Below are 13,313 nucleotides of genomic sequence, written 5' to 3' on the forward strand. Positions count from 1 at the left end.
AACGTGCCCCAGTGCACAAATCTCAAGTGTTCAGATTGAAAACCTTTTACACATGCATACGTTCACCCGACGACCATCACTCCAGAAGGTTCTCTTCTCCAGAAGGCCCTGTCCCAGTTATACCCCACTCCACCTCCGGTCACCAATGAAAAGTGGATTGAATTTTCATCAAGGCAGGGCTCTCGGGCTGAGGGAGGCGAGTCAGCACAGGTGGGGTAGATGGAAGAGAGGTGGAGAAGGCTGACCATGAAATTCCCTGGTGCCGGAAATGCTGATATTTACACCAAATGAGAGGGAATAAGCACAAAGTTTCAGGCCGGCTCAGCGACTTGCTCAAAGTCACAAGGCAAGCTGTGGCAGAGCCAGGACTCGAACTCTGATCCTCAAGCCCCAAGGTTTTTTGTTTTTTTTTTAAAGATTTTATTTATTTATTTGAGCAAGCGAGAGAGAGCGAGAATTCAAGCAGGGGGAGCAGCAGAGGGAGAGGGAGAAGCAGACTCCCTGCTGAGCAGGAAGCCTAACGCGGGACTTGATCCCAGGACCCAGGAGCCACCCAGGTGTCCCATCAATGCCCAAGTTTTGTTAGCTGTTCATGACCTTGGTAGTCTGAAGTGTGTGTGCGCGCACGCGAGTGTGTGCATGCACTAGAGGGAGGAAATACATCTGCAACCTCCCTCCTGCACCCTGCCTTGGACCAGGGGGTGTTATCCTAAGATAGCTGGGAAACTGAGTCCCAGTGAGAGTGGGGGGAAGTGACTGACCCAAGGTCACACAGCATCTGAGCTGGGGTTTAGGCAGGAGCTTCTAGAAGCCCCCTGCAGTGGTCTTCTCTCCATGCTGTAACCATGTCTTCCCAGCAGACTTACGGCCCTCTGCCCTCTCCTTCTGTTTTCTCAATTCCTAGAGCCAACCTTTCCGGTAGCCCCAGACAGCAGGTGGGAAACGCCAGTACCATGGAGTGGTCCCGCCAGGGGTATCTCCTTGGGGGCAGAGGGGCACGGGCAGCGCTCACTCCTAGGCACAGGGAGATATCTGCAGGGGATCCGGGCCTGGGGTCCGAACCCCTTGCCCTCACCCGGCTACACCCAGGTTTTGGGAATGTCCGCTCACTTTCTGCCTCCAAGGTCGGGTTGGAGCAGACCACCTAAAGGGCAAGTCGGATCATGTCACTCCCGTTACAACCCTGCCAGGGCACCTCGTGCCTCCACCAAGCACCCCCCCCCACCCCTTGTTTCCCCTGCCTGTCCACTGCCTTCCGCACTCCTTACCCTACCCTTTCCACCCAGCACACCCAACTCTTGCCTCTCCTAGAATAAGCCAAACCTGTGTCCCCCTTCCGTGTCTTTGTTCATGCCGCCCCCTCTCCCTGGAATGCCCTTCCCTCCTCTCCATGTGCCTCTGCCTACTTAACCTTGGAGACTGAACTAGGATCTCTTCCTTCGGAGACTTTGCCTGGCCTCCCCAGTCTGTCCCATGGCTTTGGAGCTCGGTGCACACATCCCTGCCCTCCCACACCACTGTTCACCAGCCCCCTTTGCCACATCCCTGCCACGCGTGTCTTTCTGGGCAGCCTGTCTCCCCCGCTGGACGGGGGTCCCCCTGATGAGAGGACAACGTGGGCGCATCCCTGCGTGCTTGGCGCCACGTGCTTCGGGCCTGGCACACAAGCGCTCAGCAAATGTTTTTCGAACTTATCCAGGGCCTCATTTTATTTAGGGCCGGGTGGAGGGGGTGGTCAGTGGTCCGGAGAACAAGGCAGCCAGGGTGGAGAGGTACACAGAACCACAGCCGTCCTCGCGGCTCCCGTTTNCCCCCCCGGCCACTCCGGCCTCACTTTCCTCCTTGGGAACCTCTCCCGAGTCGAGTCTCATTATCGGGTCTTGCTCTCTGTACACCGGCCCCGTCAGTACAGTCACTTAAGTAAGGTATTAACCCTCCTGGGGGAATTTATATTTTAATAACGTCTAAAAGGCCCAGAGGAACTGAATCCTGGGCACGGTGCTGGGAGGGTGATCTTAAAAAAGCAATCACACAGCACGATCAGCCCCCACTGTCAGGCCAGGGGCCCACGGGCAGCCCAGCCAGACAGACACCCACAGGGGGTACCCTTCCCCACGGTGGCACCCAGGGCGAGTGCCACCCTCTCTGAGGCTGGGTCTCCCCCTCTGTAAAGTAGGGGTAAAACGCTCGAGTGGTGGGGTACATCCCAGATGTGATGCGCTTGGCATGGGGGGCAGGCCTGGGGGAAAGCAACATTCCTGCTGCTCTTGGAAAGCAAAGGCCCACTGGCTCCCCAGGGGCCTGCAGAGGGGTGGCTTTGTTTGCAGCTTCTGAGCCCCCTCTCTTCCCTCCGCCCACTCTCCCGCTCTCCTTCCCTCCCGCCTTCCCTCCAAGCCAGAGTTCCAGGGAAAACTTTGCCGGGAGACTTCTCAAGCCGTGATAAGGTCTGGCCAGAGGAAAGCTCTTAGCAACCCAGGCTCCCAACCCAGAGGCCCTTCTAATGGTTTCAGAGAAACAAAGGAGGGAAAGATTGGCTGCAGCCCAGCGTGCCAGGAGGGCTGGCTTCCAGGAGAGAGAGTGGGGTTCGCGGGCCTCTGCGGCGGCTAGGGTGGCAGCCTGTGGTACACAGGGTACCTGGCGGCCAGATCTCGGGGATCAGCCCTGTGGCCAAGCAGAAGGAGCCTCAGAATGCACTCCTCCTCCCTCTGCCGTGGCCATGGCCACAACTTGGTGGGGGGCTCCTGGCTGATTACCTGGGAGCTGAGCCTCTCTGTTCGGGTGCTCTCTGCCAGCTAGGCGAAGTTCTCCAAGTCTCCTTTCTAGAACTTTCCTCCGCCACCCACTTCTGAATCAGTCCTTGGCCTGATTTCTACTGGAAGCTGAGAAAAACCCACTGAACTGAAACTCACCCAGCCTAAGCCTGCCATCAACCAGAGGAGCCCCACTTTCTGCTTGGCCACTGGTGCCCCCTTCAGCAAACCTTCTGGGGCCTTGATTTCCGCCTTTGCAAAACAGGGGATCCCTTTACATCTCTTTAGAGTTCCTTCTAGCTCTAGCGGTCCACGGATGTACAGGAGCAAGGATTTCGCCCAGGCAGCAGCAACAGCTTTGTCTTCCTCGAAATCCCGCCCAACCTTGTATCTCACACCGGGTACCCCAAAGTCTACACCCCACCTTTGACGAGTGCCATGAAAGATACCCCAGAACATCAGACATCATCTCTGGCCTCAGCCAGCTCACAGTCAAGTCAAGGAGTCAAGGTCAATCCCCATAACAACGTAGTAACACGTTGGGCCTTTACCTGCAGCTGGTGTAATGGAGGCTGGGCAGGACAGGAGCGCTGAGAACAGGGGAATTGACTCGGATCCAGACCCTAAAAGGCCAGTTTAACAGGGCAATTTGGGCCTTGAAATAGACTCAGTCCATAACAACCTGAGTTCGTTCTCATATGCCATCATGACGCAGGCAGGAAAGCAGCCTGGGGTCTTTACAGGACACATTTGTGATAATAAAAAGTTATCAGATGGACCCTCAGGTACACAGAAATCCCCTTTCCCAGAATTCCAAACTTTTCGGAATCCCAAAATCCCCCCCCAACCTGTGCATTCCTGAAAAAGGTCAGCAGGGCAGGCGTGAACAGCATTTTCTTCACAAAGCTACACCGAAACTGCAGGAATTAAATCCTCTCGTCCCCTTTCCCCAACTCCTTCCTTTTCCATCAGCTGTTTCGCGTCCTGGAAACTCCCCCAGATGCCAGATCATCACGCCCGCCGTTGGTTCTGAAGTCATACTCGAAGGTGTTTAAATGGTTTGCTGCAAATCCCTTAAGCTAGCCCAGGATATTCCTTTCCAGAAACTCAAAGGAAAAGTGGGTCTGAGCTTCAGGGGTGCCAGGATGTATCTGGAGCAAAGGTCAAGGTCATTTGCCAGTGGGGACTGGGTCTCTGTGCCCAGCGATGGGCAAGACTGTGCTTTGAGACCAACTTCCCCCTACCTTCTGCAGGGAGCTCAGGAGCTCGGGGATCCAGGAAGATACAGATCAAGGTTTAGATGCTTTGTCTCACTTTTCAAGCGAAAGCAGGACATCCAATTCTTGCAGCCACATTATTTGTCCCAAGCATATTAAAACAGCTGAAATAGAACAGGAAGAGGGAAAAGCAACTTTTCATCTGCCCCAAACCAGCCTGACCGAGTACAAACAGAGAGAGGCTGTTGGAGAGAGATGAACTGGTCTCTTCCGCCTACACCGTGTGAAACAGTGCTGCGGTCAGGACCACAGCAGGGGAGAAGGGGGTGAGCTGTTGGATGGACTGCCTCACTGCCAAGGCCGTGGACACTGGTGGGGGCAGGGGGCAGGGGGGGTGTGAATTAGAGACACTAAACTGGCCCCTGCGTGACATCTACTGAGCACCTCCCCTGGAGATCCCAGTCCCTCGAGAGGCAGAACGCTAACTCCCTTTTAACAGATGAGAAAACAGAGGCTCTGAGATAGGTCACAGGTCTCAGGATCGTTCCTACCAGCCCGACTGAGTGGCAAGAAAGGCCTGGAAGGCAGGCTCAGCCCCTCACCAGCTTTGTGACCTTAGTAAGTGACCTCCCTTCCCTCTCTGGGCCTCTGTTTCTGCACGTCGTGGAAGGGGAGCTACGTAAGGGTACATGAGGACTGAATGAGGAAATTTGTATGAAACACTTTTTGTGAGCCTGGTACAGGAGCGCCCTAGGAAGGTCAGCTCCGTCTGTTGGTACTGTTAATTTCACGGTCAGCCTTCAGAAAGCAGAGATCTAACAGCTGGTGAAAGGCTAGGATCGGCCTCCTAAGAAACCAGTATTTTATTAAATGGATCTAAATTGAGATTAGGAGTCATTCTCGTGTTCCTAGAAAGTGTGGAGTGCCACGGAGGCAGAGGGCTGGACCAGATGACCTCAGACAGCTCCGGAGTCGAACCCTGAGCATGGAGGCTTCCTCCCTGGGATGAGTGTCAGCACTCACCCAGAGAGAGCCTCCCCACCTCCCGTCTGGGCAGCTGGAAGCCTCCGCGGGTGTTCCCCTCGGTCTCACACGGGGGCCAGTAGGTTCACTCTACATGTCCCTATAGTTTTCTTTTCTTTTCTTTTCTTTTCTTTTCTTTTCTTTTCTTTTCTTTTCTTTTCTTTTCTTTTCTTTTCTTTTCTTTTTTCTTTTCTTTTCTTTTCTTTCTTTTCCTTTCCTTTCCTTTCTTTTCTTTTCTCTTTTTCTTTTCTTTTCTTTTCTTTATTTGGGAGAGATAGTGAGAGCACAAGCAGGGAGAACAGCAGAGGGAGAGGGAGAAGCAGACTCCCCGCTGAGCAGGGAGCCCCCAATGCAGGGCTCGATCCCAGGACTCTGGGATCATGACCTGAGTCGAAGGCAGATGCTTAACTGACTGAGTCACCCAGGTGCCCTACAGTTTTATTTGAAAGACCGAGGCCCAGTCCAGATAATCGGAAAGATTTAAAGACTAAAAATGGTTGTTATAATTGGGCCTGGTGAAAATATAAGGTGGAAATTTCCCTGCCAGAGCAAAGTTTCCTTTTGGAAAAAAGAAATGACCCCTCCCTGAAGCTGCCTGCAAGCCAGGAGGGGCCCTGCCCTCCCAAACACAGCCCTGGGAGGCTCTGCGAGGGGCAGCGGGGGCTGGAAAACAGAACATAGCGCCTTCATACCCCTCTGGCCCAGGTCAAGTCTAAGAAGTGACCCACGGAAAAGCCATCCTCCCATGATGAGGAAGCTGCAGGGAGGAGAAGAAGACTGTTAGAGTCAGGAGGCCCGGGACTGGACCAGTCTCTCACCTTCCTCGCTGGGCTACTTTTCGAGGCTTCCTTGGCCTCTCTGTGCCCGTTTCCTCATTCCCGAAGTGGGGATAGCACGGAAAGTCACTCGGAGGACAAGATGAGCTAATACACGTGCTGAGGTCTCAGATGTTGGTGAGCGGGAGGCATTCCTGCGGAACTGTTCCTGACTCCGTTCCCTCCACCTCTTACCCTGTCCTTGGCTCCTCTCCTTTCACCTGTTACCTTCTACTCATCCTTTGTGAACCAGCTTTAAAGTCACCTCCCCATCCCTCTGACTAGGTCAGGCCCTCTGCTGCTATTGCCAGAGTTCCCTGTACTTCTCGTTTCATAAGCCCCAGGACGCTCATTGTAAGCATTTGTTTAATTTTCTGTCTTCCCGACATGAATAGCGAACGCTCACTGCCAGGCATGTGGTAAGTGCTTCACACGGATCAGCTCATTTAATCTTTATAATAATCCTTTTAAGTGCTACTATTATCAATCCCAATTAATGGATGGGGAAACAGATGTTCAGAGAGGTTAGGCAACTTGCCCAAGAACAAACAGCAAGTAGATAGATGATGCAGGGCCATCCGTCTGGCTCTAAAGCTGGCGTTCTCAGCCACCGGCACCCGCCCCTGGTAATCAGGGGCCACGCACCCTGGGCATAGAGGGAATTTGCACATTCAGGAGGGTGAGGGCTGCAGGCCTGGGCCACAGACCTGTGCTCCCTAGGCAGAGCTAGCTTCGTGGACATGGAGAAACTGTCACACTTGTTTGTCCCCCGGGCTGGCCTGCCCTGCCTCAGAGGCCCTGTCTGTGTCTGACCTCAGACACCACGTGCGGGATGCCCCCCTCCTCACTCACTCGGCTTACATTTTTTCCCAAATTATTTACGTGACTCCCAGTCCCAGCAAAGGCCACCAGAAGCCTAAACAGAACACAGCCATGGGTGTCACCCTCGAGGCAAGCAATAATTTTCAAGCACACCTTGGTGCCAGGGCCCGAGACACACAGACGGGAGCCTTGTGCTTTGGGGCTGGGGGTCTGAATAGAGTCCTGGAAATGAGACCACTGGCTGCTCTGGAGTCTGACAGCCCGGGGACAGATCACCACCCACTCCCCCATCCACGAAGCCTGCGACCCAGAGCAAGTCACTTACCCTCCCTGAGCCTCTGGAAAATGGGATTGTCTGATAACAGAATCGAGCCCCCAGAGTCAATGCGATCGTGTGTGCCCAATGGCCGCTTCGGAACTGTTACTCCTGAGACGATGGTGATTCATTGTCACGGGATGTGGACCATTAGCAACTGGATCGAGAACGTTCTGGCTCCAAGTCAGGAGATCTGGGTGTGCATCCCAGCTCTGACCCGTGTTAGCTCTGGGATTAGGGTGTGGCCGTGTTTTCACTCAGAGACTCTGTTTATTCTTCTGTACATAGGGGGACCCCTCCCCACCGTGGGACCCTCCAAGGGATTCGTGTTTGTTTTGTATAAAAGGACTGTCCTGAGCAGACCTGGGTGCCTCCGCTCTCGCTTTGTTAATTAATTGGAAGGAGGGTGCCAGCCAGAGACCAATTAGGAGGTCCCTCTAGGGGCCTCTTGGGGGAGGGGAGGGAGTGGGCAAGGAAAGGCGGGTGGCAGCTTCTCCTCCATTGTCCCTAACCCACCGCCTGACGCCTCTTTTACGGCTGGCCCCACACTCCAGGCCCACAAAGGAGAGGCTCGTTCTCAACAGCTTCTTTTCATGTGGAAGCCACTGGATTGGCATCTGTCCTTGCCTGGCGGGCCCCGCTCCATGCCAGCTGCTCCGAGCTTCCCAGGCTACGGGCTGCGAAGGGCCCGAGCCTGCAGGGTCCACAGGCAGGGAAAGGAAGGGGAACAGGACAAGCTGATCGGGACAAGGGGGGGGGCTGGGCGCAGAGGGAATTTGCACATTCTCTCATCTCCTGGACACCAGACAAATTCTGTGGCTAGCATATCCAAATCAGAATCGGCCCCGGAGCCAGGAGCCGGCGCTGGCCGAGGCCATGTCTGCTCCAGGCTGGCCAACCCAGCAGAGAAATGGAAAAACTCACTCCATCTCTGAGCTGCCAGGGACGGATGCTGCCAGGCCGCGGGTCTAGCCAGTGTCCACACTCCCAAACCCGCCAAGCTCAAGTCCGGGCCGATTCCACAGGGCCGGCTCGCTGTGGGGCTCCTGGGGGCCCGGGGAGTCTCACCATTCTTTCCAGATGCCTCTGCGTGCTGCCAGAGGGGCGAAGGTGGCAATGCCCCTGGGGCCAGAGAACGCAGGGCATCGGGGCACATGTAGGAAGAAAGCAACTCATCAGAGGCCTAGAGGGAGAGGCAGCATGGAAGGAAAGACGCTGAGGTGTTGAGCACATAGAGTATTCGGGAGACAGAGCTGGCCGGTGCCCCCCCCCGGACCTTGAGACTCCTCACTCAGGCCTTCGGCACTGCTCCTTCCACGTGCATCTCCTCAGAGTCCGGGACAGCAACGGCTGTGGCTTCGGCGTTCTGTGACCCTAAAGCCTGACACAGGGCCTGGCCCAGACTAGGAGCTCAGAGGGCGCTGGCCCTACAAAGAGTGAGCCCTAGCCACATACTTTCTGCATGAGAATGCCAGATATCTGGAAGAACTGGGGAGGGGGGAGGTATGATGGGCGCAGGGGGCAGAGAAGGCAGAAGCCCCACCCCCACCCTCAGGTTTCTGGGAGTTGGGTCTCTGTAGGACGGGGAACTTCTCCTCCCTCGAATTGGCCCTGTCACAGGCCTGCTCTCTCCTCTCTTGTCCCAGTAAGAGCCAGACAGGAAAGAGGTGCTGGGAAGTGGAATGTCTGAGAGTCCAGGCATCTCCCACGCGGGCTAGACCCTGCCTGGGTCTGGGAGCTGGAGGCAGAAGGGCGTCGTGCACCTTTCTCCTTGTCCTGATCCTGGGTGTTACAAGGGCTCCCCTCCACCATGACCCCGGATCCTTTTTCTTTTTTTAAATTTATTATTATGATACGTTAGTCACCATACAGTACATCCTTCGTTTTTGATGTAATGTTCCATGATTCATCGTTTGCATATAACACCCAGTGCCCCATGCAATATGTGCCCTCCTTAATACCCATCACCGGGCTACCCCATCCCCCCAACCCCTCCCCTCTGAAGCCCTCAGTTTGTTTCCCAGAGTCCACAGTCTCTCGTGGTTCACTCCCCCTTCTGATTACCCCCCCTTCATTCTTCCCTTCCTTCTCCTACCGATCTCCCTGCTATCCCTTATGTTCCATAAATGAGTGAAACCATATGATAATCGTCTAACCCAGATGCTTTTTCAATAAAAGAAGAAGCTGTCCGGCAGCGGGAGTCTCCGACCCGAGCGGTCCAGGCTGCGGCGGTGCAGTGGGGTCACCGGAGTGGGGCCCAAACCCCTGTCCCCATGCAGGCCACCTTGAGGCCCCCTCACAGGGCAGCCAGGTGGAAGGAGCACTGACCAGGAGTCAGGAGCACCCAGGTTCTGGCCCCTCCGGCCTCAAAGTTTTTGAGTGACTTCAGGCAACTTAGGATTCATTCCCCGGGTCTCCGTTCCCCTTAGTTGTCAAGGGAGAGATTTGGACGGTTTGACTCCAACATCTTATTCTCTGAGGCCACTCGTCAGGAGCCCTAGAGACACATGACTTGGCCAAACGAAGGCCTGTTAGTAGCTACATGGACAAGGCAACCCTGCCCTCAGTCCCATCACATTCAGCAGGAGCCAGGGGCTCCCATCCAGCAGCTAGGCTCTGCTGGGACAGGGGCAGGAGAGAAAAGGTTGACATACCAAATGAGGGGCCAGAGAGTAACCGATGATGTCACTTGTGAACCTGGAACTGCTCAGAGGGGGATGTTGGCATCTCGAGTATTCTCTTGCCCACACTCCTTCTCCTAAGACCTTCTGAGGTGCAACAGACATTCCTGCAGCTCAGGGTTCTCTGTTCTTGGACTGCTGACCCCCGGAGCTGGCCTTGGGAGCGCAGAGAGCACTGAGCACCCTGGCCTCTAAAGTAACAAGCCACACCGGGGAACAAGGCAACCCAGTGACTATAAGCTACCGCCTTCCTTACCTACAAGCCCCACCTCCCGTCACCTCCAGACAAAAGCCAGGAAATCACTCCAAAGGACCTCAAAGCGGCAAAAGGAGTTTGCAAAGTCCTGCCTTAGGGCTGTCGGTTTTCTTATAGCCTATTGACTTGTACTCTACACACTATTCTAATGTATTTCGTTCTGTTTTTCCAGCTGATGGCAGTTTAGAAACACATTTAGGACCAGAGAAGCGTTGTTAGGCTCTGAAATGGCAGAGAGCTAGAAAACGTATAGAAAGCAGGCAGAAAAACTCAAAGAATAAAATCATCCTGTTACTGGGAAAGCAGCCTTCGCTCCCTCAGCCCTCACCTGCCCTCTGGACGGATACTGGACTGAACCTGGGAGGAGGGGGGCCTTAACCTCCTGTGGGTGTTTATGGTCTGGGAAGCTGCATCCCTTCTTTTTTGCTTCCTTCTTGTCGTTACATAAAGCAACTCAGACAGCTTATGAAATTCCACAAAACAAAGCAAGAGTTTAAAATGTCATAACCAGGAATCACGCCATCAGCCTAGAAGGGCACACTCCAGAGACCTGCATGGCTTTTTATCTCTAGTGCTACTTGGGCGAGGGGGTCCCTCCAGACGGCCTGGGCTTTATGTGCAACTTTAGCCTCGCACCTCACAAGGAAGGGGGCTGGGGTACACTCGAGGGGGGATGGTAAATGGAAACTGGAGGCCCATCTATTCTCAGGAAGTGCTACTGAAAATCTAGCAGCTTGTCATCGGTTTCCTCTTGTCCACTCTCCAGGCCCTCTGAGTCAAAGAGGCCTCCTCCGTAATCCACACCTACCCCTGGCCCAGAAGACTCCAAGGGGCAGGCAGCCGGGGCTCGCCAGAAAGGGGTAACCTTTGCTTTGAAGAGAAGCAGCCACGGCTGGGGACTCACCCTCTAGCCCAGTCCTCCCCTGCCTGTCATTCCAGTTGGTAAGCAGGGACTCCACCTCCCAGACCCCCTTCAGGGTTCCTCTTCCTGTCTTATAACTAGACCAACCCCCGCCCCACTCCAGTACAGAGAGCCCCCCCCCCTGCCGCCAGTCTCCATCAGAACCGACTTCCTTGCAGAAGCTATGCCAAGGCCCAACAGAAGGGACCCACGACGTCCAAGAAACTAATTGCTGCACCTCACAGATGGGAAAACAGAGGCCTAGAGGTGGAAGTGACTAGTCCAAGGTCACGCAGCCTATCTGTGGCTGACTGAGGACCAGGGGCCAGGCCTTCAGTCTCCCAGAGTACTGGGGTTCTTCTAGAACTCATGGAGAAGCCTCTTCCGGCAGGCTTTAAGGCAGCAGGAGGGCTCCCAGGCCCTCTTGTGCATTTCTGTTGCTCTTCTAGGTCTCCCCACGTGAACACTGCTGGTCTGTGATGGGGGAGGGCGGCAAGGGGAGAGAAGCTAGGGTTAAGGTGGGGATTTTATTTAATCCTCTGAGCTGGCTTAAACTGATGGCACATTGGTTAGGGCAGGAGGGACATCCAGAAAGGTTTGGTGGGGGATGGGGGTAGAGGGGAGGGCGTTAGTGAATAATCACTCGATACCAAGAGGCTAGGCCTGCCAACGAGTTTAGCAGACAAGTACCCACCTTCATGAACTCTCCGCCCTAGGGCCTGAGCCTCCAAGTAGTGACCGTCTTTCATGGGAATAACCCAACCTCCGTCTACTCAACAGTGCCGAGCGAGGCAAAGATCACAGGCCATAGGTTGAGACTGATCTGAGAGCAAAACCCAGCTCTGCTACTCACTTGCTGTGTGAACTTAGGCAAGTCCCTTTACCTCTCTGAGCCTCGGCTTCTTCCTCTTTTAAGGGGGCTGAGCACACCTTCTTTGCAGGCCTCCTGGGAAAGAAGGCTGCCTGAGCTCATGTACGTAAAGAGACGCAGGGGAGGCATTGAGTCAAATCTCCGTGCTATTAATACAAATCTCATATGCTTTCTCTCTCATCCAGGCCCATCCATTACTCTTCTGCCTTGGCCTGCTTGCGTCTTTGACATTAATAACCTTAATGATAATAATCCTTCCCAGCCAAACAGCATGTGCATCATTTCAAAACACGAAGCGTCCCACCCACTGCGGGCCACAGCAGCCCTGCTAGGAATAGCCAAAACTGAGGCCGACCCTCAGCCCCCAGGCACATTTCCCTGCAACGTTTCTAAGTCCCAATATTGGCATTGAACCCAAAGACCCTGAACAGACATGCTCTCTCATGGCAGGCAGGTCTCCTAGGGGCACTGGTAGCCACTGGCTTATCAGAAGGAGCCAGAGGCACCCCTCCCATCACCTCCACAGCTGACCCTCCATCTGGCCCGCTGCTCTGACCACATGTAAGCTGCCCTCTCCACGCTGGCCTCCAACTCTCCCATTCTGAGAGCCAGGTGGGCAGCTGCTGGAATCTGGCCTTGGGTGCATGGATCGACAAACCCAAGGCCAAGGCCGGGCTGTGAGCTCCTTACCCTGACAGAGCCCTCTGAAAAGTGTGGGTTCACACCTTTGAGCTTCTTACTGGTTCTTCAAATGTCACCAACCCCAGGATCCACAGTATTTTCCTCTTATTCCACAAGAGGAAACTGAGGCCCAAAGCAGAAGGCCCCAGCCAAGGTCATCCGTGGGGTCTGGGGTACAGCTGGGAAGTGCACTCAGGTCTCCTCTGGTCTCCTAATCCTGGGTACTTTCTGCAACTATTTTGGTCTGCTTTCCAAGACGGGGAGGCCCCCAAAGTCTCTCCAATAAACCTGGGCCCCTGGACCCGAGTCTAAGAACTCTTCTCCAATATGGGGACCACCAGAATGCACATCTCTCCCTTCTCTGTCACATTCCCTCCCCACATCTTCAAGCGGTTCACCCGGAAACCTGTCCTATCCCTGGTAGCAACTCCTGGGCTGGAGGAGTGCCTTCTCCAGCGAGCAGCTCTGGCGTGGGGCCACAGTCTGCGGGATGAGCAGCAGAGGCTGGCAGGTGGGGTGGACTTGCCCCTCGGATGGCCTCCCCAGGGCGACAAGCCCATCCCCACACCCACTGTCCTGCCAGCGACGCTCCCCGCGGCGCGCTCCAACGGGGGGGATACCAAGCAGCCGCCCAACACTGCTCTCCAGGGGTTAAAAATGCAGCATCCTAAACAAGGGTTAAAAATGCAGTCGCGGGGCGGGCCGGTGCGGAGGGTTGGTGTCCAAACCGCCGCGGCTGCCAAAGCGGCATCCTCCCCCTTCCCTCCGCAGTCCCCGGGGGCCCGAGCGAATGAAGGGACCGGGGGAACAGAGGAGGCGGGCGCCGCACCTTCCCGGCACCAGTGCCCCCTCCCCACGCCCACACCCCCGCGCCCCCCGCAGCCGAGGCCGGGGGCTGCAGGCGCCGGCGAGTCCCCGGCGCGGCGGGCGAGCGGCGCTTACCTTTGTGACAGTCATGCAGAAAACTCCGGGGCGGTGCG

At 55.3% G+C, this 13,313-nt stretch overlaps 1 protein-coding gene across 2 annotated transcripts in view; it reads right to left on the reverse strand.

The window, feature by feature from the left end:
- CORO2B (coronin 2B) overlaps window positions 1-13,307 on the reverse strand; it is a 128,748-nt gene extending 115,441 nt beyond the window's left edge. Inside the window, exon 1 of one of the 2 annotated variants that reach the window (XM_034660767.1) lies at window positions 13,276-13,307. In XM_034660767.1, the coding sequence (XP_034516658.1) occupies window positions 13,276-13,290 (15 nt within the window). In that variant the 5' untranslated portion in view covers window positions 13,291-13,307. Of the gene's footprint in view, window positions 1-6,952; window positions 8,783-13,275 lie in introns of those variants that run through there. The other variant, XM_019801162.2, reaches the window with a different exon arrangement.
- Window positions 13,308-13,313: the final 6 nt, after the last annotated feature.

This window comes from Ailuropoda melanoleuca, chromosome 5, assembly GCF_002007445.2.
Source record: "Ailuropoda melanoleuca isolate Jingjing chromosome 5, ASM200744v2, whole genome shotgun sequence".
Classification (NCBI taxonomy): domain Eukaryota; kingdom Metazoa; phylum Chordata; class Mammalia; order Carnivora; family Ursidae; genus Ailuropoda; species Ailuropoda melanoleuca.